The sequence below is a fragment of the Mus musculus genome, chromosome 4 (genome assembly GCF_000001635.26).
Source record: "Mus musculus strain C57BL/6J chromosome 4, GRCm38.p6 C57BL/6J".
Classification (NCBI taxonomy): domain Eukaryota; kingdom Metazoa; phylum Chordata; class Mammalia; order Rodentia; family Muridae; genus Mus; species Mus musculus.
Genome location: NC_000070.6, coordinates 59,197,969 through 59,223,230, shown reverse-complemented (window position 1 = coordinate 59,223,230; position 25,262 = coordinate 59,197,969). Strand labels below are relative to the sequence as shown.

The following is a 25,262-nucleotide window of genomic DNA, read 5'->3' as shown; positions in this document are numbered from 1 at the left end:
CAGAGGTCAGTCATCAAGGGTCTGTAATTCTCCAAGTGCAGCCCCACCCAGAATGACTAATGCAGATGTGTGGGTGAGGTGCCTGTCCTCATTTTCTCCAGCCCTGTGTTATTACCTGCAACCAAAGCAGGTGAACCCCACTGTAAGTCCAGTGTAGCACAAATGAAAGCAAAAGAGTTGTTTAATCCCAGTCAGTACTCAGGAGGCAGAGGCAGGTGGATCTCTCTCTGGGTTTGAGGCTTGCCTGATCTACAGAGAGTTCCAAGACAGCCAAAGGTACACAGAGAAACATTTGTCTCAAAAAGACAAAACAAAAGGAAAAGAAAGAAGATGAATATGGCAACATGTCTGAGACAGAACATGTCAGGAAGTAAACAAAGCCAGTCCATTACTCTCGTTGATTGTATTCAAATTTTTTATTCTCTCAACAAAAAACTTAAGACAATGATTTTAAATAATAAAACATGATATATTCTAGACACTTAATTGTTTTCTTTTTAAAAAGACAGTTTATTATAAATCTGGACTCCTACAGTTCTGGTGTGGTGCTTTGACATTTTACAGTATTTCTTGCTATTTTATCTTCACTCCAAACTTGCTAAACAAAGAGTTACTCTCTGTGTACTCAAAGCTTCGCTTTAAGGAAATACTTCATGACCACGTAAAACACACACATACAGAACATTTGTTTTGTTTTTTTAAAAAAATATTTACAGAAGTCTGTCCAGCCATTTGGATTTTGTTTCTTTGCCCATACTGAGATCAACAAAAAAGCTAAGTAGTCAGCAAGATTTCACTTCAGCAGTGCAAAGGGCATCCACCAAACTCCACTAAACAAACCGACGGACAACAAACGTGCTCAGCAAAACGCGACTCATCAAAGAGTAATGTAAAAAACAACACGTAGTGGGTCATAACTAGACTGGCTCTCACTGCGCAGCTCTCCTTGGGGATAATAATACCCATTTCACAGAAAGAAAAAAAACAAAAACAAAATCAAACCTAGGAATATGCATCCAAGCCTTTGCTCATGAAGAAAATGCCCTCAAACAAATTCATCATAAGGCAAGAGAGGGGAGAGGAAAAGGAGGGGAAAGGAAATGCTGTTTGGCCCAGAAAAATGTAAGTATATTGTGTATTTATAGTATATACACATTTACAGATATATTGCAATTTAGACTGTCTGTATAGTCATTAGGCAAATGGGCTGGCTCAGTAAGATGAAAATGTTCTCTATACATAGGAAGTTATTGCTAATAGGCTATACACTGTGTGCTGAGATGGAAGCCATAGTAACACAGGATGGATGGGAAGCTGCCAAGTGCTGGGGTTAACAGCAAGCATCAGATGGATAACACGCCCTCGAATTCGGAAGGATGAGCAAACTTCTACTTAAGAAGACGGGGAAAGGCCGATGCACTGTCCCTTACAGTTTTGCTTATTTTAAACAAAAGTCCAGTTCACCACAAGTTAAGCACGGGCTGACAAGCAAGCTTAGCTGCATGACGGAGAGGAAAGTGTAGCATGCATTTACAGCTAGGCTGGCCTAGTCTACTGTCATACAAACTGAATACAAAAATCCAATTTAAATAAGACTGTTATAGTAAAAAAAAAGAAAAAAAAGGAAAACAAACCAACACGCACACAGTCGACTTAGCTTGATACTGATTGATTGGAAGAGTCAACCTCATCATATCCTCTAATTGTCTACTGTAATCTATTTGCCAATAGCTAGAATATTTTTACTCACTTAAAAAAGATATTAAATACTTGTATCATGAAATTACATTCTTATTAACAATACAGACATCCCGGGTAAGAAAATAGCTCCTGTGTGACTGTCTGAAATGCATTTTCCTTACACTACAAAACATCCACTTGTACAACATCACCCCCTGGAAAAAGCGAAGGAAAGATGGGGCAGGCCGGGTGAGCCGGGAGCAGGGAGGGAAAGATTCAGCTCTCCTAATTACAGCACAGTGATTAATATGGTTCAAGACAGAACCAACGACAGTTGGTCCAAAAGATGCCTTCAATTCATGGTTACCATTAAAAACCAATCTCAACCACTTTTGGTTCAATTGTAATGAGACCAAAAACAAAAAACAAAACAAAAAAACCCAAACAAACAAAAAAACAAAACAAAAAAAAAAACCCAAAACAAAACAAAAAACCTCACAGATTTATATAAATACTAGACTCCAGCTCTTTTATTATTATTATTTTAAAAAGTTTTCCATTTGTTTTTGCAAGGCCTAGCTACCGTATTACAACTTCTAACTTCTATTTGCTCTGCAACAACTACAAGAGGTAGGCATAAAGCATGAAAAAGTTTCTCAGCCAGCGGGCGTCTCTCTGTATAGCATTTACTTCACACAGGGGAGAGGCCATGACTTCTCTCATGGAGCTGCTGTTCTGCCCGTACAGATTCAGAGGAACTCAGGTAAGAAACTTTCCCTACTGAAGGATACTGTCATAGTGTCTGCTGCAGAGCAGTCCTGTATATGTGTGTGTGTGTGTATATATATATATATATATATATATTTATTTGTTTAAAAAAATAAACAACAACAAAAAAAAACAAATCCCACTTCCTAGAACCAATTGCCTTGATTCTCTACTTCCACAAGATATACTATTTGGCCAAGACTACAGACATGTTTTGTTTTTGTTTTTTTGCTTTTCACAGATGCAAGTGCCATGCAAATAAATTAAAGAGCAGATACCAAAACATACATGTGATAAACTACTGAAGGGAGACCCTGGAAAGTGTCTCTATAAACATAATTTATAACACTTCCATTCCACACTGTGCGCCATCAGTCACAGAGGTCTTCTTACACATCCAGGATCTCCTCTGCTGTCCCCCCACAGCGTAACCTGTAGCGACCAGTTCTCCAGCTTATAGTCGGGTCCCATAATGCCGACAGGAAAATGTAGATTGTCATGGATTCACGGATGAACCAGGCCACAGCATAATCAAGTTTTGAAAAACACAGTGTGCCACCCTGAGAATGAAAAATAAAAATCAACTGACTGCCTGTCAGATTAAAGGTACAAAGGATGAAATTCTCAGGCTGCTGAGATGCCTCCACAAGGAAGCCTGACGACCAAGTTCAAGCCCCGCCTGGTAGAAGGGAGAACAAGCGTGCACATCCAAGCAAAGAGACCTCACACACACACACACACACACACACACACACACACACACACACACACAGTTGGGGGAGGGAGTCTACGCACTCCTGGGACCCCACTGTTGGCACCACTGATGTCAAAGGTGTCAGAGGTGACTTAACTGCCTTGCAATCCTGTCTGTCTAAAAACAGTGATCATCATTAGTAAAAGCAGTGTGAAAAACAACTGCAGGCTCAGCTTGAAGATTTCCTTCACGTCATTTTTCTGAACTAACTCTAAGTCCCAAACTAAGTTCCTTAGCTTTCTGTCTACAGAAACTAAAGACTGCTCGGTCTCTCTTGAGCCTTTTCTAAACTGAAATAGCGCTGCTCCTTCCCCAGATCACTGAGAACCCTTTCCTGTGCACCCACATACCTGGACACCCCTGAGTTGAATGTAGTCAAATATAAACCATGCCAGGCAGTGGCACATGAAGAAGACCATGATATCCCATCTGAATACATGGTGGGCTGCCCACCCAATAATTAAACTGGCAACAAAGCATTCTGAAATTGGCTCACAAATTATTGTAGCAGGAAGCATGTTAATTCTCAATTTGGTCCACCTAAAGAAAGAAAGAAACAAACAAACAAAAAGGATTTTAAGACAACAGCCTGCTTACAAAACTAACTGAGCAACCCTCACCACCAAACACCTGCACGGGCACCATCCTGAACCCCACCGGCCACTCTCACACACATGGTCAACCTTGACATGGAAAGACTATCCTCTTTGAAACAGTTTTAATTTTATTTACTTATGTATTGTTAAGAAAGGGTCTCTCCTGTAGCCCAGGCTGGCTTCAAACTTCTTAGGCAGTGAAAGATGACGTTCAGGTCCTGATCCTTTGCCTCTTTCTCCCAAATGTTGGGACTATAGGGTGATGCCACCACACCCAGTGTAAGCTGTGCAGGGGTGGGTGGGTGGGTGGTGACATCCAGGGCTGTCTGCATGCCAGGAAAGCAGTCTATCAACTTAGATACATCCCAGCCTTCCTTTCTCAGTTTGGCTTTTATGAATCTCTTTTCTATTTTTATTTAGTAAATAAAAATATCTGTATATTCATTTACATGGTCTATACTTTGACCAGTTTAGTTTCTATTTCTAAAGTGCTTTAGTTTCAATTATCTTTTTTTTTTTTTTAATTTCAGAATTATTAAAGAAAATTCATTTAGGCGTTCAATTTCTCTTAAAACAGAACAAACTTTTCTGGAAGCAAATTAATCTTTTTTTTTCCCTCAAAGACTATTTACGTAGCTCTGGCTACTCTATTCTAGAGCACACTATGTAAACCAGGCTGACCTTGAACTAAGAGATTCGATGGCTTCTTTATCCCAAGTACTGGGGTTAAATGCATGCGCCATGACACCTGGCATCATGTGCATTTTAAATACACACACACACATATAAAATCATGAAGCACATGCACACATCACACATTCCTTTTATAAAATGATAGTTTATTGATTTACCTGATCATTCTGGATTGAAACTGAGAAATTGAGTACGAACCAGAGTTTTGCATGGCAACTTGAGTAGACATTGAAAACCTCCAACCTCTGAAAATGAAGATAATTATAATATGATCTATGTTTGTGTTGACAGACACATTCAAGCCTGACTGGTTCTGCACTCATTAATCACTGTAAATGTAAGCTGCAGCTGGTATTCAGGGCGAGCCCAGTCCTCAAAGATGAGTGAACTGATGCTCTGAATGCTCTTCAGCCATTGCATCAGCCCTCGGTGGTATCACATTCCAGCCGCAGGAGCCACATCCCCTAGGTTTATAGTGTAAGAAACGTCAGTGCAGCCATTTTCAACATACTCAGTGAGAGAGTTCTCTACTCAACAATTTGCCTCTGACCGATTCCTGCGTGTGTGTTAAACAAGAAAAGTGACCAAGTGGACCGGGTCTCATAGAAGACATTAGGTAACTGTGAACTTCCTAAGCACCATATGGAAGAACTTCAAATATGCTCTTATCAAAAAATTCTTTGTGCCGGGCATGGTGGCACACACCTTTAATCCCAGCACTTGGGAGGCAGAGGCAGACGGATTTCTGAGTTCAAGGCCAGCCTGGTCTACAGAGTGAGTTCTAGGACAGCCAGGGCTACACAGAGAAACCCTGTCTTGAAAAACCAAAACCAAAACCAAAATTAAAAAAAAAATCTTTAAATAAGAAATCACACAGGGTGGTGATCTCCTTTAAACCCAAACGCATTTTCTGTGTCAGAGGAATGCTAAATGATGAGGTGGCTCGTTAGCAAAGTATGAAATAATGCGCTAAGAAATTTCCAAGTTTTGGACTGGAGAGATGGCTCAGGAGTTTAAGAACAGTTGTCACTCCTACAGAGGGCCCAGGTTCAGTTACCAACACCCACATGGTAGCTCATAGCTATCAGGAACTCCAGTTCCAGGAGATCAAATGCCCTCTTCTCACCTCCAAGGGTGCCAGAGACACACACACATATGCAGGTAAAACACTCATACCTATAAACTAAAAAAAAAAAAAAAGTAGACAGTTTCTTTCAAATGATGCTTTTAAAAAAATGCAACTATTGACTTATGATTACACCAAGAGCTTTAATTTTTCTAACTTTCTACCTTCATTCTCTCAAAAGCTTCCTGTCAACCACTTCAAACTACAGCATCTGAAGGAAACGGAGGACGGTATTTGCTTTATTAGCACCAACAGATATTGAATGCGAATGCTCTGCCAAAATTACTAACCTTTGTACTCACTAGCAGAATCAAATAAAACAGCCCAAACCCATGGTTGGAACGGAAAGAGTAAGCCAATTGAATTTGCTGGATACTGAAAATACTTTAGTTCACTTACCGGTCGGCTATTGCTTTGGCCATAAAGTAATCTTCAGCAATGTACTGAGCAAAGGCTATGAGCCCTCCTGCCTGATCTAGCACATCCTTCCTCATCAAACAAGACATCCCCGTCACACATTTGAAGCCAGTTACATTGGCAGAGATATAGGATCTTGGGTGTGAAGTTCCAAAATATACCTGCCCGAGAAAACACAGATGGACATAGTCAATTAGGTTTTGGTGTTAAAACTATGAGGCCTGCCAACTTTCCCTAAAGCTTTCTGTTAAATGCAAGTGATTGAGTGAGCGCCCTGACGTGCTGAAGGAGGAGCACACCCCTGCGCTACTGTAGTTCGGGCAGTGATTTGTCTGGCTGACTACCCAGCTATCAGCAGTACCAAGAAAGTTACCTTTAGAGTGAAAAGCATATTCCCTGGCCAGAAAGCAACCACTATCTTTTCTAAAATCAATACATTAAAAGATAACTCCAGCCGGGCGTGGTGGCGCACGCCTTTAATCCCAGCACTTTCAAGGCAGAGGCAGGCGGATTTCTGAGTTCGAGGCCAGCCTGGTTTACAGAGTGAGTTCCAGGACAGCCAGGGCTACACAGAGAAACCCTGTCTTGAAGAAGAAGAAGAAGAAGAAGAAAAAACAACAAAAACAACCAAAAAAAGATAACTCCAAATAAAATGGAATTTATATATAAAAGAGTATTAACTGGTATATAAAATATTAATGAAATTTAGTGTCTCCTGATTTTACAACATTTGGTGGCATGTGTGTGTGTGTGTGTGTGTCTGTACAAGTATCTATGCATATACACAGAGCATGTATAGGTGATACCAATGTTTAGGAAAATTTTATTTCTTCTTAAAATTGTTTTAAATTCTGTATATTCATGTAAGTCTACGGGGGTAATGTACATCTGAATGAGTTCCTATAGATTGGAAGGTCAGGATCCTCTGGAGATGCAGTTAAAGGTTACTGTAAGCTGCCCATTTTAGGTGCTGAGAACTCAATTCTGGTCCTCTCTGGAAGAACAGAACTCATTCTAACTGCTGAGCCATCGCTCCAGCCCCTAATTTTGGACTTTTTCTTCTCTGTGACACGTTGGAACTGACTACCACCCTACTTGTTAGACCCTTGTTAAAGCCCTATTTACTATTTATATCTCAGATATGCTGCCTTTTCTAGTTACCTTCAAGAACAGAGCAGCAGGCTCCCTTCATCACAGTTATTCACATAGAGCAGAGTAATAGAATTTTACAAGGCAGCTAAGACATGATTCTGCTACCTACACTCAATGCAGACTTCACTGAAGCAATGGAGCTTTCTGTGATTGAACCAAACCTAACTTCTAGAGCAGAAGCATCCATCTTAACCGGCAAGCAGTTATCCGAGGCCACAGCACTAGGCGGGACTAGAGTTCAGTTGAAGGTTTCTTTATCATGCAGGAAGAGTCTTCTGGTTGTATCTCCATTCATTCTAAGTAAAGTAGACTGGGTGCATTCTGGGAAATGCCCTTCATTGATACAGACATCTATGTGCATGTTTCTAAGGTAAAAGCACATGATGGTATTCTATTTTAAAACAGTTACATGTAGTTCCTTTTATCAACCAGATAACTCAAGATTTTAAGACTAACAATCTCTTCCGGTGAGAGAAATATTTCCCAAGGCTGTGTTAAGAAAGAGACCATGAGCTGGGTGGTGGTGGCGCACGCCTTTAATCCCAGCACTTGGGAGGCAGAAACAGGCGGATTTCTGAGTTCGAGGCCAGCCTGGTCTACAGAGTGAGTTCCAGGATAGCCAGGGCTACACAGAGAAACCCTGTCTCAAAAAACCAAAAAAAAAAAAAAAAAAAAAGAAACTGGACTTGATGTGCACCTACAATCCCAGACTTTGTGGAAACTGGTGCTGAGCATGCATTGCAGGCCAGCCAAGCCAGTCCAGTCAAACCGAGAAGCTTCAAGGTTCAGTGAGAGACGCAAAAACATGGCTCAAAATACAGGCTAGCAAGTGACTGAGAAAGAAATACGATATCAACCTCTGACGCCCCCCTACATATATGCACACTCATCCTCCTACATACATGAGCACACATATACGAATGCATAAGAGTAAGAGAGGGGGGGAGATATTAAGTTGCCAAAGGTCAAATCAAAGTCCTAACACTAATGCGCCTTCACCCTCTTAGATCTGTGGCAATTAGAAGAATCAAGAAAATATACAGATGTACGATGTGCTGAAGAGGAAGTGGATAAATATCAAAACTGATACCAAGAGCCTTTCCCTTGCGACAAAGACAAGTGTTGCTTTCTGTTTAACAGTCCAGGATAAGATATGGCTTTAATGAAGCTTTACTATGGGAAATGCGTATGAAGGCAAAACCAAAACCAGTCACACGTGCCATAAGTGATCAAACAGAAGTGGATCTTCACTGTCCCTAATCAGTGCAGAGGTAGTTTCCCTTTGGGTGCTGGGGTGGTATGCCTCTTCTGTGTCTCTACAAGTTTTTCATTCTCTACATGATAAGAGCTTGACAATAACCTTGAAGAGAAAGGGTTGAAAACGTAGCCCAGTGGTGAAAAGCTAGTTTAGTCTGGTTAAGTACCAGAACTTACAAAAAACAAAACAAAACCCAAAAAACATACAAAAACGTGAAGGGGGAGGGGGAGAAGAAGTAGAGGCAGGAAGACAGGAGAGGGAGTAGAGAGAGCCAACAAAATTATGTATTTCATTCTTCCATAAAGGAATCCAGAGCTTTGTATATTAATTTCAAAAAAGAAAATATGTTTCTTTTTTGTTCTTGGTTTTTTTGTTTGTTTGTTTGTTTGTTTTTTGTTTTTGTAGAAAATATGTTTCTTAAGATACTTATTTAAACAGGGAATCAAGGGTTTTTTTCTTTTAAATAGGACTTGCAGGAACTTTTTTTTTTTCTAAATACTTTACAATATGTCATCAGGTAGCTTTCTGTTGAAAAGAACATTATAGAAGACAATAGTCTGGAGTGAACATCTAGAATTCAGTGAAGATGCTATGTGTCCAGCTGGGGACAGGGTCACCAGACATCCCCTATGCACAGCCACAGGGTGGGGTAGCTCAGCAGTAAGTGACCCCAAGGACCTGAGAACTTCCTCCTAGGCACAATGGTGCTCTCAGCAGGGTCCCACACCAGGCAGCAGAGCTGAGGTCAGGTAACCAGGTCTGAGGGAGGAGCTGCTGTGACAAGCACGTTTTGTAAGCCCTGCACTTACCTGCTCTAAGGTGGCAGCAAAGCCTTGTCTGTCGGCTACATACGGCAGCCCGTGGACCAACCCCACTTTCTCTGTCATCTGATTCACCATGTCAGTTAATGTGTCTGGGATGACTAAAATTTAGTGGGGGAAAAAAGGGGACAACAGAGAAAGGGAAAAGAGAGAGAGAATTTTAGAAAATGTCCATTAATGTAATTAAGAACATTTGGATTTAATAAATATCAGTCACTAATTCTGAGAATATAAAACTTCAAAAATCTACACATTTTTAGCCCAGGAGAGAAACTTCTTGCTATAACCATCTAAATAATGTTTTAAAATACATGAAAATGCTTATTAATAAGTTTACATATTTTAGGAAACATGAGCTCATTGATTTGACTCTTTTGGTAGAATAGTGTATTACAGAAGCGCAAAGGCTACAAACTGGCCAACAAGAAATGTTACACTGGAGAAGGGCTGCAGAGCAGACAGTGGCTATCACTATGTTTTTAATGGTTAAGATTTTCTCTTCAAATGCAAAGGTTTTAATACATGTACCATCTAGGTTAGGTTAAAAAAATTAAAATCTTACCACGTACACCTAACATATACCATACATGATGATGGAGTAAATTATTATTGGGCAAACCATAGACTGATAAATAATATATTTTCAGGATGTTTTTGGCATTCTATCGTCAAATGAACAGTTTTATAAAATAGAACAAACCTCACCTCTTATTCCACTATCACAAATCCATATGAGATCATATTTTGCAACTTCATATGCTGGCATCAAATTATTAATTTTAGGGTTAATGCCAACCTTTTTGCCACCTGAAAATGCAAAGGTGAGACAGTAAGACATTCCTCGTCACAAGTCAGGGTTAAGGATGCATGCTAATTAACTTGATTTAGCCATGCCAAATACATATTTTAAAGCATCATGCTACATAATGTCATAAACACATTTTATTTAGTGGTAGGGAAAAAAATGCAGACAAAAACCAACAAACAAAAAAGTCCACAGGACTCATTTTGAAGTTACCCTAGTTACAACAATAGGAGAAATTGACTATCAGAGTAAAACACAGGTCACATTCACTTTTATACAGAGAAAAGACCACCATTGAAAACATCTTAGAAACAAAAACAATATGGGAACCACAGGGAGGGGCAGCTAAAACTTAGGGCCATTTGAAGGGATGTATGGAAACCCGATACAGAAGAAGCTTCAGCAGATGGATAGGTATATGAAAGAAATCACCAAATAACTGGAGCCAAAGCCCCGAGCAGACATCTCTCGCCACCAGGTGAAACCTCAAATGCTGGGAATGGGGTACATCTAATCAAGTTGCTGGCCAAAGGGGCTCCATGAAATCCCCCAAACAACCTAGGCTACTGCAAGGCTATTAGTTGCTCTCCACAAACTGCTGAGGAGGCCCCACTGTTGAAGACACCACCTATGTAACTCACTAAACATGAAGAAGTCAAGGCCTATCTATCTAGAGCCTTCACCCCTGCTGGTTAGTGTTCACAGTACTGGAAGTTACTCAGAGAACTACCAGAGGCAAACACTGGCCTGCAAGGTACGCTGGTGAAAAGTAACCAACAAGTAGCTGATTGTAACTAAAGCACACTCTATAAGATGGAACCCCGCCCAGCACTGCTAAGGTGGCCAAGAGCCCAACACTAGACAGACCATGGACAGAGGGAAGATCAAAATAGAAAAGGAAAAAGAAATTAGAAGACAACAACTACTACTTCTACTCACACCTGACTCCTGAGTAAGATATTATTTTTGCGTGTGCCATTTGGTAACCCAGACCTTTTTTTTTTCATAACTTTCCTTGATAGAATAGAAATCTTTCAGCCCTCCAGAAAACACACTCAAAGCAAGCGTGCTGCCTGACTTTACCGAGAGCCTTGTACCCTAATCTAGAGTTTATGTGCAAGAAGATTTACTGCAATTTAAAACTAACAAAGTAAAATGGCTAACATAGACTTGGTTACTTACCTATAAATAATCTAGCATCGACATTTGGGTATTTTCCAAGCAATTTCTTACATACATCAATGGCTGGATCATCATGATCTTGTACACAAAGGAGTACTTCATACTAGTCAGAAGAAGAGAGTAACATTAGGAAACCTCTTGTAATATAAGAAGAGCACACTGAGTCGAGCATGGTGGTGCAAGCTGGGCGTGGTGGCACACACCTTTAATCCCAGCACTCGGGAGGCAGAGGCAGGCGGATTTCTGAGTTCGAGGCCAGCCTGGTCTACAAAGTGAGTTCCAGGACAGCCAGGGATACACAGAGAAACCTTGTCTCGAAAAACCCACCAAAAAACAACAACAAAAAAAAAAACAAAAAAAGAAGAGCACACTGTCAGTATTTCTAGAGTGATCAAAAACTAGATGAAAGAAAAAAAAAAGTAACTGTGTACGTAAGGTTTAAGAGTTTAGGGAGGAATCCGAAGGGACCCAGCTGCTTTGCAAGTGCTGCTTGGGCAGAGAGAGACAGCTTCTCCGTCCGGGTCACGGACATCTCTGCCAGCAGCAGAGCCTGAGTGCCTGAGCTTGACATCTACCAACTCTCTGACGGGCCGTCCCACTGACAACCTGCATATCAAGTCTGTTCACAACCTGCACCACTTAACATGCACTCAAAGCTTACAGGACGTGCAGGAGTGTAAAAAGCTACACTGAAAAGGAGCAAAACCAAGCACACTCCTTCTCCAGAAACTCCGCCTGGGATCCAGCCTTGCTTCAGGAAGGAGCTACAAATGGTAAATATAATCCCATAAAGGACAAAATGTGATTACATTTCTTTTATTTTTAATTTTATTTTACTGTTTAAATTTTTTTTAAATAAAATAACATTTGAGTGAACATTTACTACCATGAAAAGCATGCTTCACTGAGCTCATGAAAACATCCGCAATTTCATTTTGCTCGATGCTATGTTTAGTTAGAAAGGCATCTCTGACAGCTTTGAAACGGCCCTGCCAAAACCGTCCGGTAACTTCGGAAGTGCTTAAGTCACAGGGACTGACTCAAGCCACGGAGCAGCCCATCCTGCTTTACTTACTTCTATTGATGAGTATATAAAAGCAAAACGCAGAAACAAAACACTCATAATGCCTTCAGCATGCATCTTACCTCACCAAAATACTGGCAGAAAAGAAATCTGTGGTTGAGCACAAGAGAACCAGGGCTGAAGTCAAGAAAGGTTTTGTCAATAAGGTGGGGATTTAATAATAATTAAGCAGATGGTGAAAACGGAGGGGGCGGGGGCACGTTCTCATGATCTCTACCACTTACTATTCCATTCAGTATCCACTTCAGTGATGACTGAGTGCTACTCAGGAAGGCTTCAGCCAGTCATACAGTCAGTCACCTGGCCTCAAAAGACCAGATAAAAGTCTGAGAGAGCAAGGGTGCCAATCCTACCACACCCCTGACACTTCCCAGAGGGCTGAGTCTACAAGCAGCCCTGATGTCTCACAACACTTAGTGGAGGAAGGCTGTGTCCTTAATAATGGCGATTAGAAAGGCTAAGTGACTTTTTAAAGGGCAAATTCACAGCTAGCTTTCTTCCTATCTACTAAGCTACGCAGCCAGGCACCCTAGAGAATTCCTTAATGCTTTTATAATATGCACTGCTTGACAGGTGTGAACAGGCAGGTGGAGGAGCAAAGTGCTTCTAATCCTAAGCACGATGACTGTAACACACAGATGGAAAAGGCTTACTGGGGCTTCCTACCCAAGCAAGACAGAACTTTAAAATGTAATAGTAAAATACACTCAATGAGAAGAAAAAGAGATAAACCGAGTCACAAAAAGAAAATCAAATTTTTACCATGTATCTCTCTGTGTAAAATGTGTCTGCGCATTTTATTGACGCCATAAAAGTCTGATTTTTCAGAGTCGGAGTTAAGGGCAGTTGTGAGCTGCCTGATGCCAGTAACAGGAATTAAATTTAGGTCTTCCGCAAGAATAGTCTGCTCTCTTAACTACTGAGTGCCCCTCTAGTTCCATACCAAAAATTTTTGAAGGGAGATACAGAGGCCATCTTTATTTCATCACAAGGCTTGAACACTTCCAATCGTGAATACACCTTTCAAACTTAATCCCAAAATTAAAAACAAAAATGACTTAATTGGCCACCCTGCAAAGAAAACTCAATTCTCATTATCCAGGAGCAGGCACTTAAGACAGGCTTAAAAAAAAAGAAAACAAGAATTCTAGCAAACTGAAGAAAGAACCACCCTTAAGTGTATTCTGAAGCACCATACGGTAATGAGGCGTCACCTGTGTGTTCATGGTCTGTGAAGGAACCATTTTACTTGCTAAGAATCTCCACAGTGAAGCAGTTAAATCCCTCCAATTATAACTGGCCAAACACTAGATGTGGGTAAAAGCTTTCCTAGCTAATAATACACAAAGTAACTTTTTGGGTGTTTTTTATATTCTAAAAGACTAGACATAGATACATATTAAAAACACAGTACATATTGAAAATATATCTTTACGATATTTTTACAAAGGCTGATTTTCTAAATTTTCAGGAGATGGACGAGCTGGTGAAGTACTGAAACTATCTAGATGACAGCTGGGGAGGGAGAAGGCAGCCCAGCGCCCATGGGGCTGCAATCAATCACTTTCTCCTTCTCTTTTCAAACTGTGAGATGTGCACAGGTGAAGAAATGCAAGATGGGGAACTACAAAAACCCTTTCCAAATTAAGAATACTTAATCCTTTGATATTTAAGAACTTAACACTTGAAATTGCAGTATATGGAATGCTACCCTTTGTATTTACGAGTAAATTTAGATGCATAAATAACAATGTATAAGTGTGCGAGAAAATCTCATTGACTCAGACCTGCAGACATTAGGGACGACACAAACCTCGTCTATAGTCAAGAGGACAAAACACCATTCAGAACAGAATTCCGAGGGTGGTTCTGGGAGCGGAAGACAGGGTCTTGCACATGCTAAGCACACACTCTTATTACCAAGCTATGCCCTAAGTCATGAAATGTGTTTTAATGTATGAAATAATAATACCGCATATCAAGCAAAAATACCCACCCACCACCACCACTACTACTGGCCTCAAATTCCCTATGTACCAGGAACCTGTCTGTCCATCCACACCTCTATGTGTAGCCTGGTGATGGATGGATCCCAGAGCTTCGTGCATGCCAGGCATGGGCCCTACTGGGGTACATTCCACTCTTCAAGTACAAATATTTTAAGTTACTATTTATAAAGAATTACTTACACACCAGGTTTTACAGAAAATGTTATTTGAATTACAACAGAATATACATTCTGTAAGGACGTAAGACCTCTGGTCCCTACGACAGTTGCTGGCCCAGGGCAAGTGACAAGTTCATTTGTTAATTCATTTGTGTAACTTCTGAGAAAAAGAACACGCAAAGGAGGATTTTAAAGAACACCTCTGAACTCAAAGCTCTACAGGGCAATTTTGAATATTTGTTTTTTCCTCTACTTAAGAACTAGATGATTTTGAGCTACATTTACCATCGTGTTAATGCTTTTAAGGTAGAATCCTGTCGGAACAAAAGCCCCGTAGCTGTAGAAACCTCTGACAGATTTCTCAGGCTCTCTAACTCAGAAACTGAACTAGACTATGGAAGTCTAGAGACCGTGTCTGGCATATGCTCTTACTCATTTCATAGTAAAGAGCAACACAATTTTCTCCTCCGCCAATTTACATACACAAGGATGTGATACAATATAAAAAGAGCCTCAGAACTAGGTCTCTGAGCTTTGTGATGGGATGATGCAGAGGAACCAAAATGTGAGGTTACGCTGCACGACAGCGGCACATGGGAGTCCAAGGGACAGGCTAGGCTGTTTTCACAATCAGCACACGTATTCTTTCATTCCCCAAAATTGGCCTTTCTTTGCATTTACTTACAGAATATAGGCTGGGAAAACTTCCAACTTTGATGTTTATAAAACAACAAGGCTCCTGCCTCATACAGTGTTAAAATTCCCCAAATAAATAAGTAAGCCCACGATGTAGCCCATCTCTCATAGGGATAGCACTATACTTACTTTGGGATAATCCAGTTCAAAGAATGTCTCCAAGTTGTTGATTAGGTTAGGATCCACCCCCTTCAGTGGCTTCAGAAGAGAGACACCAGGGAGCTTGCTATACGGCTGTTTGTCTGTTGCCTTCTTGTTGAGGTGTAACCGGCTAAAACACAAAAACAACACAAGAGTTATTTCTAGAGAATGTGCTGGTGCTAAACCAAAAGGAAGCACAGACTGATAAATCACTGAACAGAGTTGGGTTAGATATCTTAATAAAGGCTTAAACACAAGAACCAGGAGCAAGAGGCAGGCAGAACAAAGCCAGGCACACCCACAAGCATTGGGCTGGGCACCTCAAGGAAGAGGCTTTTGTTTTTTGGATTTTTGTTTTTGTTTGAAGAGGGGGGTTTCATATAGCCAAGGATAACCTTGAACTTCCTCTGACCACCTTTTAAGTATTAGGATTACAGGCATGCACATCCATGCCCAGTTTGTGGGACCAAACCCAGGGCTTCATACATGCTGGGCAAACCCTCTGCCAACTGTGCAATAATAACACCCCAGCACCAAGACGAGAATTTCCAAAGCTGACATCTTTCTGACAAGGAAACCTGACTGAAAACTAAGAAAAGACAAACCAAATGAGCTTCTGGTCTAGGAAACCCAGAAGGAAGGAAGGAAGGAAGGAAGGAAGGGAGGGAGGGAGGGAGGGAGGGAGGGAGGGAGGGAGGGAGGGAGGATAGATGGCAGGCAGGCAGGCAGGCAGGCTGGCTGTTCCAATGCTGGCCAGCACATGGATGCTCCCCGGATGTTTATCCTTCACTGCTGTGCTCCCAGGGCTTAGGAGCCACAGGGTCAGAGCAGGCACTCACAGGCAATGAAGGGCAGGTTTGGAGGGCCAGGGCGGGGGGGGGGGGGGGGGGGGGGGAATAGCTCTGCGGGTAAGATGCTATGCAAGCATGAGAACTTGAGTTCAGATCCCCTCATGTAAAAAGCTGGGTGTGGTGTGTGTAATCCCAATGGGATGTGAATACAGTAGCACCAGCAAACCAGTCTAGTCAAGCAGGGTGGGGGGACGAAAGCCTGTCTCAGTAAAATTGAAACCGATAGGATAAGAAACCCAAAGGTTTTTATATTGTATCTGGCCTCTGCAGATACCGGGACATTCTCTTTCTCACACACATAGTCACATACACCCACCTCCCCACCCCCACACACAAAACAAATGACAATATTGGCCTACACATGATTACCCTGCTTCTCAAACTGCCAAGAAGTAACCAAACAGCTATAAAAGTAGGTAAAACCTTTATATGCACTGTATGTGCCAGAAGAATATGGGAGTGTAATGAGCGCACTTTGAGAACAGGACAGATGAAATGTCTACTGGCAATAAGCTCGGGCTGGCAGAGTAGAAAGAAAACAAAACAAAACAAAACAAAAAACAAAACAAAACAAAAAAAACCCTCAGATTAAAAAAAAGGGGGGGGGTCTTAATGACACCAGAAGATATACCAGCACCACTGAGCAGATGGCTCAGGTTCACTACCCTGGTCCATGCCTAAGGTATCACAGCTCCTAAAGAGGGATACCCAGTCAGTTGGAGAAGAGAGAACATGCTGGAGTTTCTCCCTCCCTACTTCTACAAAAACAGAGCCAGTAGGTCCCATCTCATCAGCCAGGCTCCAGGCATCAGCAGTAATCAGATGCAGGGGCACTCCCGGATCTGCCTGGGAGGAGTCCTGGGATCCAGGTGTCTCCATGCTTTGACATCTCTGGAATCAGTGGCATCTTACAAGTGCTCCAGCCAGCCAGAAGTCCTGCCAAGAGTGGGGAAGCCCACTGAGATCTTCCTCTAGAAGAGCAAAAGCCCATTAGTGGCAGCACATCTGCACTTCAAAGAATGGTACTACAGATGCTGCAAGTGTGTCAAGCACACATTTGGAAGCACACCAGTAAGGGAAACACATGCAGACAGACAGTCAGCTTAGGCTGGCTCCCTGAGGCAGGAAGACAGAGTGCTCCTCAGCAAACACCTGCTTCACTTAGGGCCACAGAAACATCGTTGTTGTAAAAGAAACTATGTTACTGACAAGAGAAAAAACAGAAACCAACAAGGTTGAAGAGTTAACTTCTGATCTACAGCAGCAAACAAAAGCTAGATGACTGACCACTAGCCAAGTATAGACTGACTGGCCAGGTGCTTTACTGCTTTGCAATGAGAAGAAATAGAAGAAAAAAAGAGAAGAAATAGAAGAAAGTCTTTCAGAAAACTTAAAACGTAGCGCTTTGACATAACCACGACACCCAAGCGTGTGACCAGCAATTTATTTTTCATTGTAGTACGTCAGAGTGCCACGCCATGGCAGATTGTAACAATGTAAATTTTTACGTGTCACTGACAGTTTGGAGAATATAGATCTACAGGGTCCATCCACGGTGTTAAACACAACCAAAAGCAGACTCTAACACTAATGACCACAGACACACAAAAATGTTTCCCCCATTGCTAACAAAATAGCAGACTAGATGGATGCCTGCAGACAGTCATCTAGTAAAGGGCACCTGGACTGCGGGCATAAAACAAAGTTCACATGGCAGTTTAGCTGCCATGGTTCAAATCACGGAAAATAATGAGTGCCACATATATAGATCCCTGTTACTCCTGCAGTGACTTCAGGCTGGAGCCCAAGCTTGCCTTAGCCCTCCTATTACTATACTATAGCTTGTCAGTCTGGAAAAAGCCTGCTTTAAGAAAGAAATCTGGTTTGACACCCTTGTGTCTGGAATTCTTGAAAGACAAAGCAGAAAACTCTGAGCCCTGAGAGGAAGTTGGAGACACTACTTATCTTAGATTTAGTTACACCGAACATAAGACTATGAAGACAAAAGTTTTCCTAGAAAACATCTTTGCGGTCTTGGGCCTGGAGAAGGAATATGACACTGTCAAGACAACCAGGACTACATAAAACAAAGCACGGCTCCTGTGTCTGTAGTTCTCAACCTGTGGTGATGTGGAACAACCCTCTCACAGGGTCACCTCAGACCATCAGAAAACACAGATGTTTACACTATGACTCATGACAGCAAAACCACAGCTATGAAGTAGCAACAAAATGATGTTATTGGGGTGGGGTGTGTGTGTGTGTGTCACCAAACATGAGGATCTGTATTAAAGGGTCGCAGCATTAGGAAGGCTGAGAACCATTGCTCTACATGCCATTCACACGAGACAAAAGACTGCACACAGTAGTGGAAGATAAAATCCCAAAATGCATCAGAGAGAATAAAGTGCCCCCAAACCCACCCAGAAATCATGAAGAGAATATGACGAAGATAACAGGATGAGAAGGTCTAAGGCTAGCAACTTATTGACCCGTTTTCACTCATCAAAAGGATCTATTTCTATCTGGATACAGTGTACTTTGGCGACAGTCACTGCTCCCATTATTCATTCTCTCTCTCTCTCTCTCTCTCTCTCTCTCTCTCTCTGTCTCTCTCTCTCTTCCCCCCCTTTCTGTCCCTACCTGCTGCTAGAGCCCCCACCCCACCCCCTTTCTGTTTTCATGCCTTATTACTGTTAGGTCTCAGAAAGTCAGGATGTCCAGAAATGAGCTCAGGCTGGACTATAGAAGGATTTCTGGTGGTTAGATAAAAGCCAGCATTCCTCATCCCCAAAATGGGCTTCCCATCCCCAAAAGGTCATTTCCTTTGCCTCTGGAGAGGGGGTGTGCACCAGTGATTGCATTTCAAAGCCCATGCTGGCCTCCAGGTTTCCTCAGTCTCTGCTCACAAGTACTTGTTACACTTCTCAAAGGCTAGTCCTTCTCAGCTCAGGCTCCCCTCCCTCTCTCCAGATTCCCGTTTGGTCTCTATAATGGCACAGACCCTAACTGCCTCCAACCACTACTCTCTGTGCTCCCGGTTCTCTTGCTTCTGGCCATGTCCAGTCTGCTTTCTTTCTGTCTGCTCCCGATATTCTCTTATTCACAATAAAAACCTTCCCCCTAATAATGGGGTGATCATCTGGGCAGTGATCAATGCACCCCCACATACATTTATCATTATCATCATCATCATCTGATTCTGCATATGCAAGAAAAAAATGGTATTTGTCTGAGTCTGGTTAATTTCTTTTAACCCGATGATCTCCAGTTCCACCCACTTTCCTGCAAATGTTGCAATTCTGTTGTTCTCTAAGGCTGAATAAAATGTATACCATATTTTCTTTATCCATTTATCTGCTGATGGATAACTCATTAGGCTTTGTAGCTTGACTCTTGCAAATATACCTCAATAAATATGAGTTTGTAGGTATATTTATTTACTATATGCTGACCTGGATGCCTGCTGGTATCTACCCAAAAGCGACATGAATCATCTGGTAGTTATTTTAGTTTGAAGAATCCCTACACTGATAAAATCTGGTGATTCATTCCTATTGGTCCATTTCATGCTAAGACATTGTCTTAAATCTCTCATGTGAATGTGCTGAACAATCAATTTATATACAAACTCAGTCCCCTAATAATTCACTGTATCTGGAAGGCTGTAATTAAGTCAGCAGCAGCAGCAGGGACCTTCTGAACTAAAACAGTCTTGCAACTTTTAGATTTGGGCATAAGCTTAGAGTAATAAGCTCTACTTCCTTTCCCCTCTTTTTATAAAGATATCTTGCTTTAAGAATATACACCTCAGCCAGGTGTGGTGGCACACGCCTTTAATCCCAGCACTCGGGAGGCAGGGGCAGGTGGATTTCTGAGACCAGCCTGGTCTACAAAGTGAGTTCCAGGACAGCTAGGGCTACACAGAGAAACCCTGTCTTGAAAATTAAAAAAAAAAAAAAAAAAAAAAAAGACTATACACCTCCTTTTTTTCTCGGGATATTTATATTGATAATGCAGTACTGTTCACGTCTAGGCTTATGAATAAAAAGAATTGTTAGAGGCCATATCAGAAATTTCTCACAAAATTAAAACCAAACCACAGTTTAGAACCTTAATAATTTCATCTACTACCATTTCTCTCTGCCTAGCCAGTCCCTGCCATACTCCTTTCTGTATGCCAAGGGGTCAATACGGAGTACACCCTCCCTAGAATATGCAATCCCACTTTGGAGAACACAGTTTTGACTTTATGTAATATAACTGACAAAGCTCTGTGGTGTGGGGTACTTGAAATATTTATCAAAAGCACAAAAGAATGTCCGTTTAACCAAAACCATGCAGATTTAGCACTATGCTTGGCATTCTTTTATTGAACAACAGAGTCTGAGCCCCAGTGTATGCTAGGTTACCGTTTGTACTTGAATACAGACACACACATGATGAACAGACACTGTCAGAGACTTGTAGTTTAAAGGAGAGAACTGTACAAATACTCCACGCAACTCAGACATGTCAACAAACCTACGTCTAGAGTTAGGAGAGGGTACCTTTGTCTATCACACCTCTCCCATACAGAAAGAACTCCTTAGACGGGGACCAGTGTGTCATAAACCAAATCCACAGTTCTATTTCTCAAAATAGTGTAAATAGACCACTCGCGTGGTGCCTCAAAAGTGATCTCAGTTGTCAGCAACTTGGAGCAGGTGACTTGATGGTTGCTGGGACTCTCGATGGCACTTTCCCCTTCCGGGCTTCACGCTGGGAACCCAGTTCTGCAGAACCACTACTGCATACGGCTTGTCCTTGACCATTTTTCACACTGTTTGCTTTTATTGGTAACTAATGTAAAGTGACATAAATAAACACCTCAAGGAGTTTGCTAAGATAGAACTCCCTGCAGCCTGTGACCAGGTCATAAATAACAGCATTACCAGAACCCCCTCTGCATGTCCAATTCCCTTTTATATAGGGCTTCTCTTGTTTACCATTATGTTAGAGTGAGATTTGCCCACATTAATGGTTTACTGATGGTCTATAGCTTATTCATCCTCATTTCAGAATTCCTTCTATTAATGTGCATGCATCATCTATCTACCTGCTATTGATACCTGGTTGCTTTTAGTTTGAGGCTATTACAAACAGCATGCAGTCTCTCTTTTAACTTAACAAAGCATCAGAAACCCAAGTCTTCCCTCTGGACTTCAACTTTTGGACAAAATAAAGAAACACAAATTGGATTTGCCCTCCCACCCAAATACATTCTGACAAAATCTTGAAAAGATTGGTTACAGACACTGAGCACTACTAGGTCAAGGGAGACACAGGCTCCAAGGAGGAGAGTGCCACAACCATCCCACTACTTCTTTGAGATCACCTCCTGGCCACGTGCTGGCCTGGGAGCCCAGGCACAGTTCCTGCATTTAGACAGAGCTGAGTGCAGGAAAATACCCAGAACTCAGGAAAGTGAAATTCAAAATGTCTCCATCTTGTAAAAATGGCCAGGCATGCAAAACCCTGGTAAAACAGAATGGGTGGCTAAATCAGGACACTGAAACCAGCCTGGGGATGTCACAGGGACTCAAGGTCTGCTTTTCATTGTCGTTGTGCTTCTAAGACACCAGACTTCCCGTGTGTGCTTATAATCACAGTGGTTCCAAGTGCTTAGAGCAGGTATTTCTCACTTTGGTCAAATTAGTGCTAAAACAGGGTACCACCAGCAAAGCACTCTTGAACCACCATGGAGGTGGGTGAAGGACAAGGGTTTTGCTGGGTATGGCCTGAGTGTGTGGTCCACTCCACTGCCCTCACCATTCCCAACTTGTGAAATACAAAGTACACTTTAGCATATCCCAATGTGCCGATGCCTCTTCCCCACTGTGAACTCTGCTTCCATTTCACAGGCAAGGTTGACAAGACAGCAAGAAATAACCAGGGAAGACCCAAATCAGATGACGACTGGGATTGTGTGTGTGTGCTTTAAATTGGAAGAGCAAAGTACAGGGAGTGGGGCAGAAGGCAGGGGAGTGGAAGGCAGGGTGAGATGCTCTAACCATCCAGAAGGAGAAAAGCAAAGAAAGGCCGCATAGTTTAAAACACCAGCAGAAAGGCACACAGGAAGGGAAGGGTGAGAGAAAATGCAGATCAAGAAAGCACAGGGCTTGCGTGACCATGCTGGAGAGATCGTGTGGATCTGATGACTCAGGGTTGGACTCAAGGAACTTGTGGTGACAGCCATAAGATGAACATGGCACACACAACAAGCAGGCATGCACAAGCACATAAATAAAAACAAATGTTGAGGTCTCTTTAAACAACAGCAATAGATGCTGCCAAAGAGACAGGTCAGGAAATGAAATGTTCACTCTTAGGAGGCATCAGATGCAGCCCAGAAGTAGGCAGATTTCTAAAAGCAGATTTAAAAACTAAGTACCTAGAGCCAACAAGATGGCTCAGGAGATAAAAAGCAATTTATTGCCAAGACTGACTGACAGTCTTGGGTGCAGACCTAGGGACTCACATAGAACAAAGAGAACTGACTCTCGAACACTGCCCATCTGACCCCTGCATGTTTACCATGGCATCCCCAAATACATATGACACTAAGTAAATACTACATAATTTTAAAAACTTTACAAAAAGAAAAATAAATAAATGGGAGGTGACATATAACAATCGTGAAACTGTTGTTTTCCTAAAACTACAGAATTGAGAAGGGACCAGGAGATGGGACAGGACTTTCCTGGGGGGAAATTGTAATAATGTCTGCATATACAGATTAGGGCCAAAGAGCTAGTCAGAGGGTAAAAGAAAAAAACGCCATTGGCCTGATAGGATCCACAACACAAGCCAAAAATTCAAACTATCTGCCAAAAATATGGTAGGATGATGACGACACAGAAGGTGCAACAGACAGCACTAAACACAGACAGCAAGTGCTGCCAGTCCGGGACCCGAGGCCGTGAATGTGAAGTAGTGCTTGTCCACATGGCAGGCCACCGCCCTCTGCAAGATCCTGAAATCTGAGACGCTAAAGCCACGGGATGGATCCAGGACAACTGGACAGACTGATACGTGATGCCAAGCAAGGTGAGCCAAGGCAAAGGGTGAGGGCAAACTGTGGGTCCTGAAGTAAGTGGAGAAGTGAAGGAAGTGGAGAGAGACAGGTGACAGGTGCAGGACACACCTGTGGGTAAACAGCCACCAGGGGCTGTTCATCAAAATCCCCCACAGACCTTAAAAACTCCTGGTGCTGAACCTCCAGGGGTGAGAACCAGGCAACTGAGGTTTCTTAAGTCCCCAAACTCCTCCCTGCCACTCCAAAGTGCAAAGCAGAGAGCCGAGCCGGAGACCCCAGAGACCTGGTGACTGTAAGGAGAAAAGGCGGGAGGTGGGACTTTCCCAAGAGTAGCAGTTGTAAGATGGACAGATGAGTCGGAGGGACAGCACATGTTCTGTGAAAGGGGAGGAGCTTGTCACCCACTGTCAGATAGGTCCCATAGCCACCACGTGGTCCACTTCAGTTCACTTCCGGGTTATTTTTAGGTTGCCTCTGGCAGTGCACAGCTGAGCCGATTTTGAAGCCTGAGCTGGTGGCAGGTTGCCAGGATTTCTAACTCAGAGCACTAGCAGTGTGCCCGTGGGCAAGATGTTTCTTTATGTGTGCATAATGGTGTCTACCTGGCAGGGTAGTTCCAGAAATACTGGCTGAAAATAAACATTTGATGACAGCTAATACCAAATACAACTCAAACAAACAAGCAAACAAACAAATGGGGGGAAAAAAGGATGAGTGTTGGCATTCAAGGACATTTTCTGCCACCTGCAACTTCTCTGAATTATCAGGGTTCAGAGACTTTAAATTTAAGGATGTCAAACAGTGGAAGAGAGAAAAACAGAAATTAAATAGATTGTGTGTGTGAGAGAGAGAAAGAGAGAGAGAACACAAATGATTAAATGATTAAAACAGAGTAAGTGGGGCTGGAGAGATGGCTCAGTGGTTAAAGAGCAATGACTGCCCTTCCAGAGGTCCTGAGTTCAATTCCCAGCAACCACATGGTGGCTTACAACCATCTGTAATGGGATCTGATGCTCTCTTCTGATGTGTCTGAAGACAGCTATAGTGTACTCATATACATAAACTAAATAAATCATTCTAAAACAAAAACAAAAACACAGTAAGTGAAAATATGGTCTAAAACCTCAATTTCTAAGTTTTAGGGGGCATAGTTCAGGGGAAGAGTATTTGCATAGGTGAGGCCTGGGGTTCAATTCCCAGCACTGCAGTAAACAAATGTTCTGTGGACATCCGAAAGTATCACAATACAAGCATGAGATTAAAAAACATTAAATATAACAAATTATTACGAGTTAAGAACGGCCTGCTAGTGTTCTTTGGTTTGCGTGGTTTGTGCGGAGCTTGGTTTGTGCAAAGCTCTTCTAAGACAGATGAGTTTTCTAGACAGAGGCTCTGCAGAGTCCCAACTCTGTGTACCTGCCATCTTTTGAACCTGTCTCAGCTGTTGGGTCCCCAAACCACAAAAAACTCCCTCATTTAGGCCTGGTAGGTGAAGAAGTTGAGACACAGGCAGGATAATATCTGTCCTATAGCAGATACAATATTCAAGGTAATTCTTCATTAGTATGCAAGTCCAAGCTAATCTCACTCTGTAAAGGATATGGAGAGAGAGAAAGACTGCATAGTACAGTCTAGTACAGTCCTCAGGAGCAGAGACTACCCACCAGCTTTCTACTGCCCTTGAGGTGAGCGCCCCTCTCCACGACTACTGTAATACCTGGAAGGCTAGCTCTTGTTAGGGGAAGTATGCGCTCTGATACAGATTTTAATAATATTTTTTTCGCTTTTCAGAGACAGGGTTTCTCAGTATAGCCCTGGCTGTCCAGGAACTCACTCTATAGACCAGGCTGGTCTTGAACTCATAGTTCAACCTGTCTCTATCTCCAGAGTACTGGGATTAAAGGTGTGTATCACCACTGCATGGCCCTAGCTTCTTTTTTTTTTTTTTTTTTTTTTTTTTTTTTTTAAACAATCTTTTTTTTTTTTTTTTTAA

General features: G+C 42.1%; 1 protein-coding gene across 2 annotated transcripts in view; it reads right to left on the bottom strand.

The window, feature by feature from the left end:
- Positions 1–397: 397 nt before the first annotated feature.
- Ugcg (UDP-glucose ceramide glucosyltransferase) overlaps positions 398–25,262 on the bottom strand; it is a 33,327-nt gene continuing 8,462 nt past the window's right edge. Inside the window, exons 2-9 of one of the 2 annotated variants that reach the window (NM_011673.3) lie at positions 15,329–15,470; positions 11,253–11,355; positions 9,971–10,072; positions 9,254–9,366; positions 6,017–6,195; positions 4,650–4,736; positions 3,553–3,742; positions 398–3,008 (exon numbers count right to left, since the gene is read on the bottom strand). In NM_011673.3, coding sequence (NP_035803.1) covers positions 2,838–3,008; positions 3,553–3,742; positions 4,650–4,736; positions 6,017–6,195; positions 9,254–9,366; positions 9,971–10,072; positions 11,253–11,355; positions 15,329–15,470 — 1,087 coding nt within the window. In that variant the 3' untranslated portion in view covers positions 398–2,837. The remainder of the gene's footprint in view (positions 3,009–3,552; positions 3,743–4,649; positions 4,737–6,016; positions 6,196–9,253; positions 9,367–9,970; positions 10,073–11,252; positions 11,356–15,328; positions 15,471–25,262) is intronic. The other variant, XM_006537785.4, reaches the window with a different exon arrangement.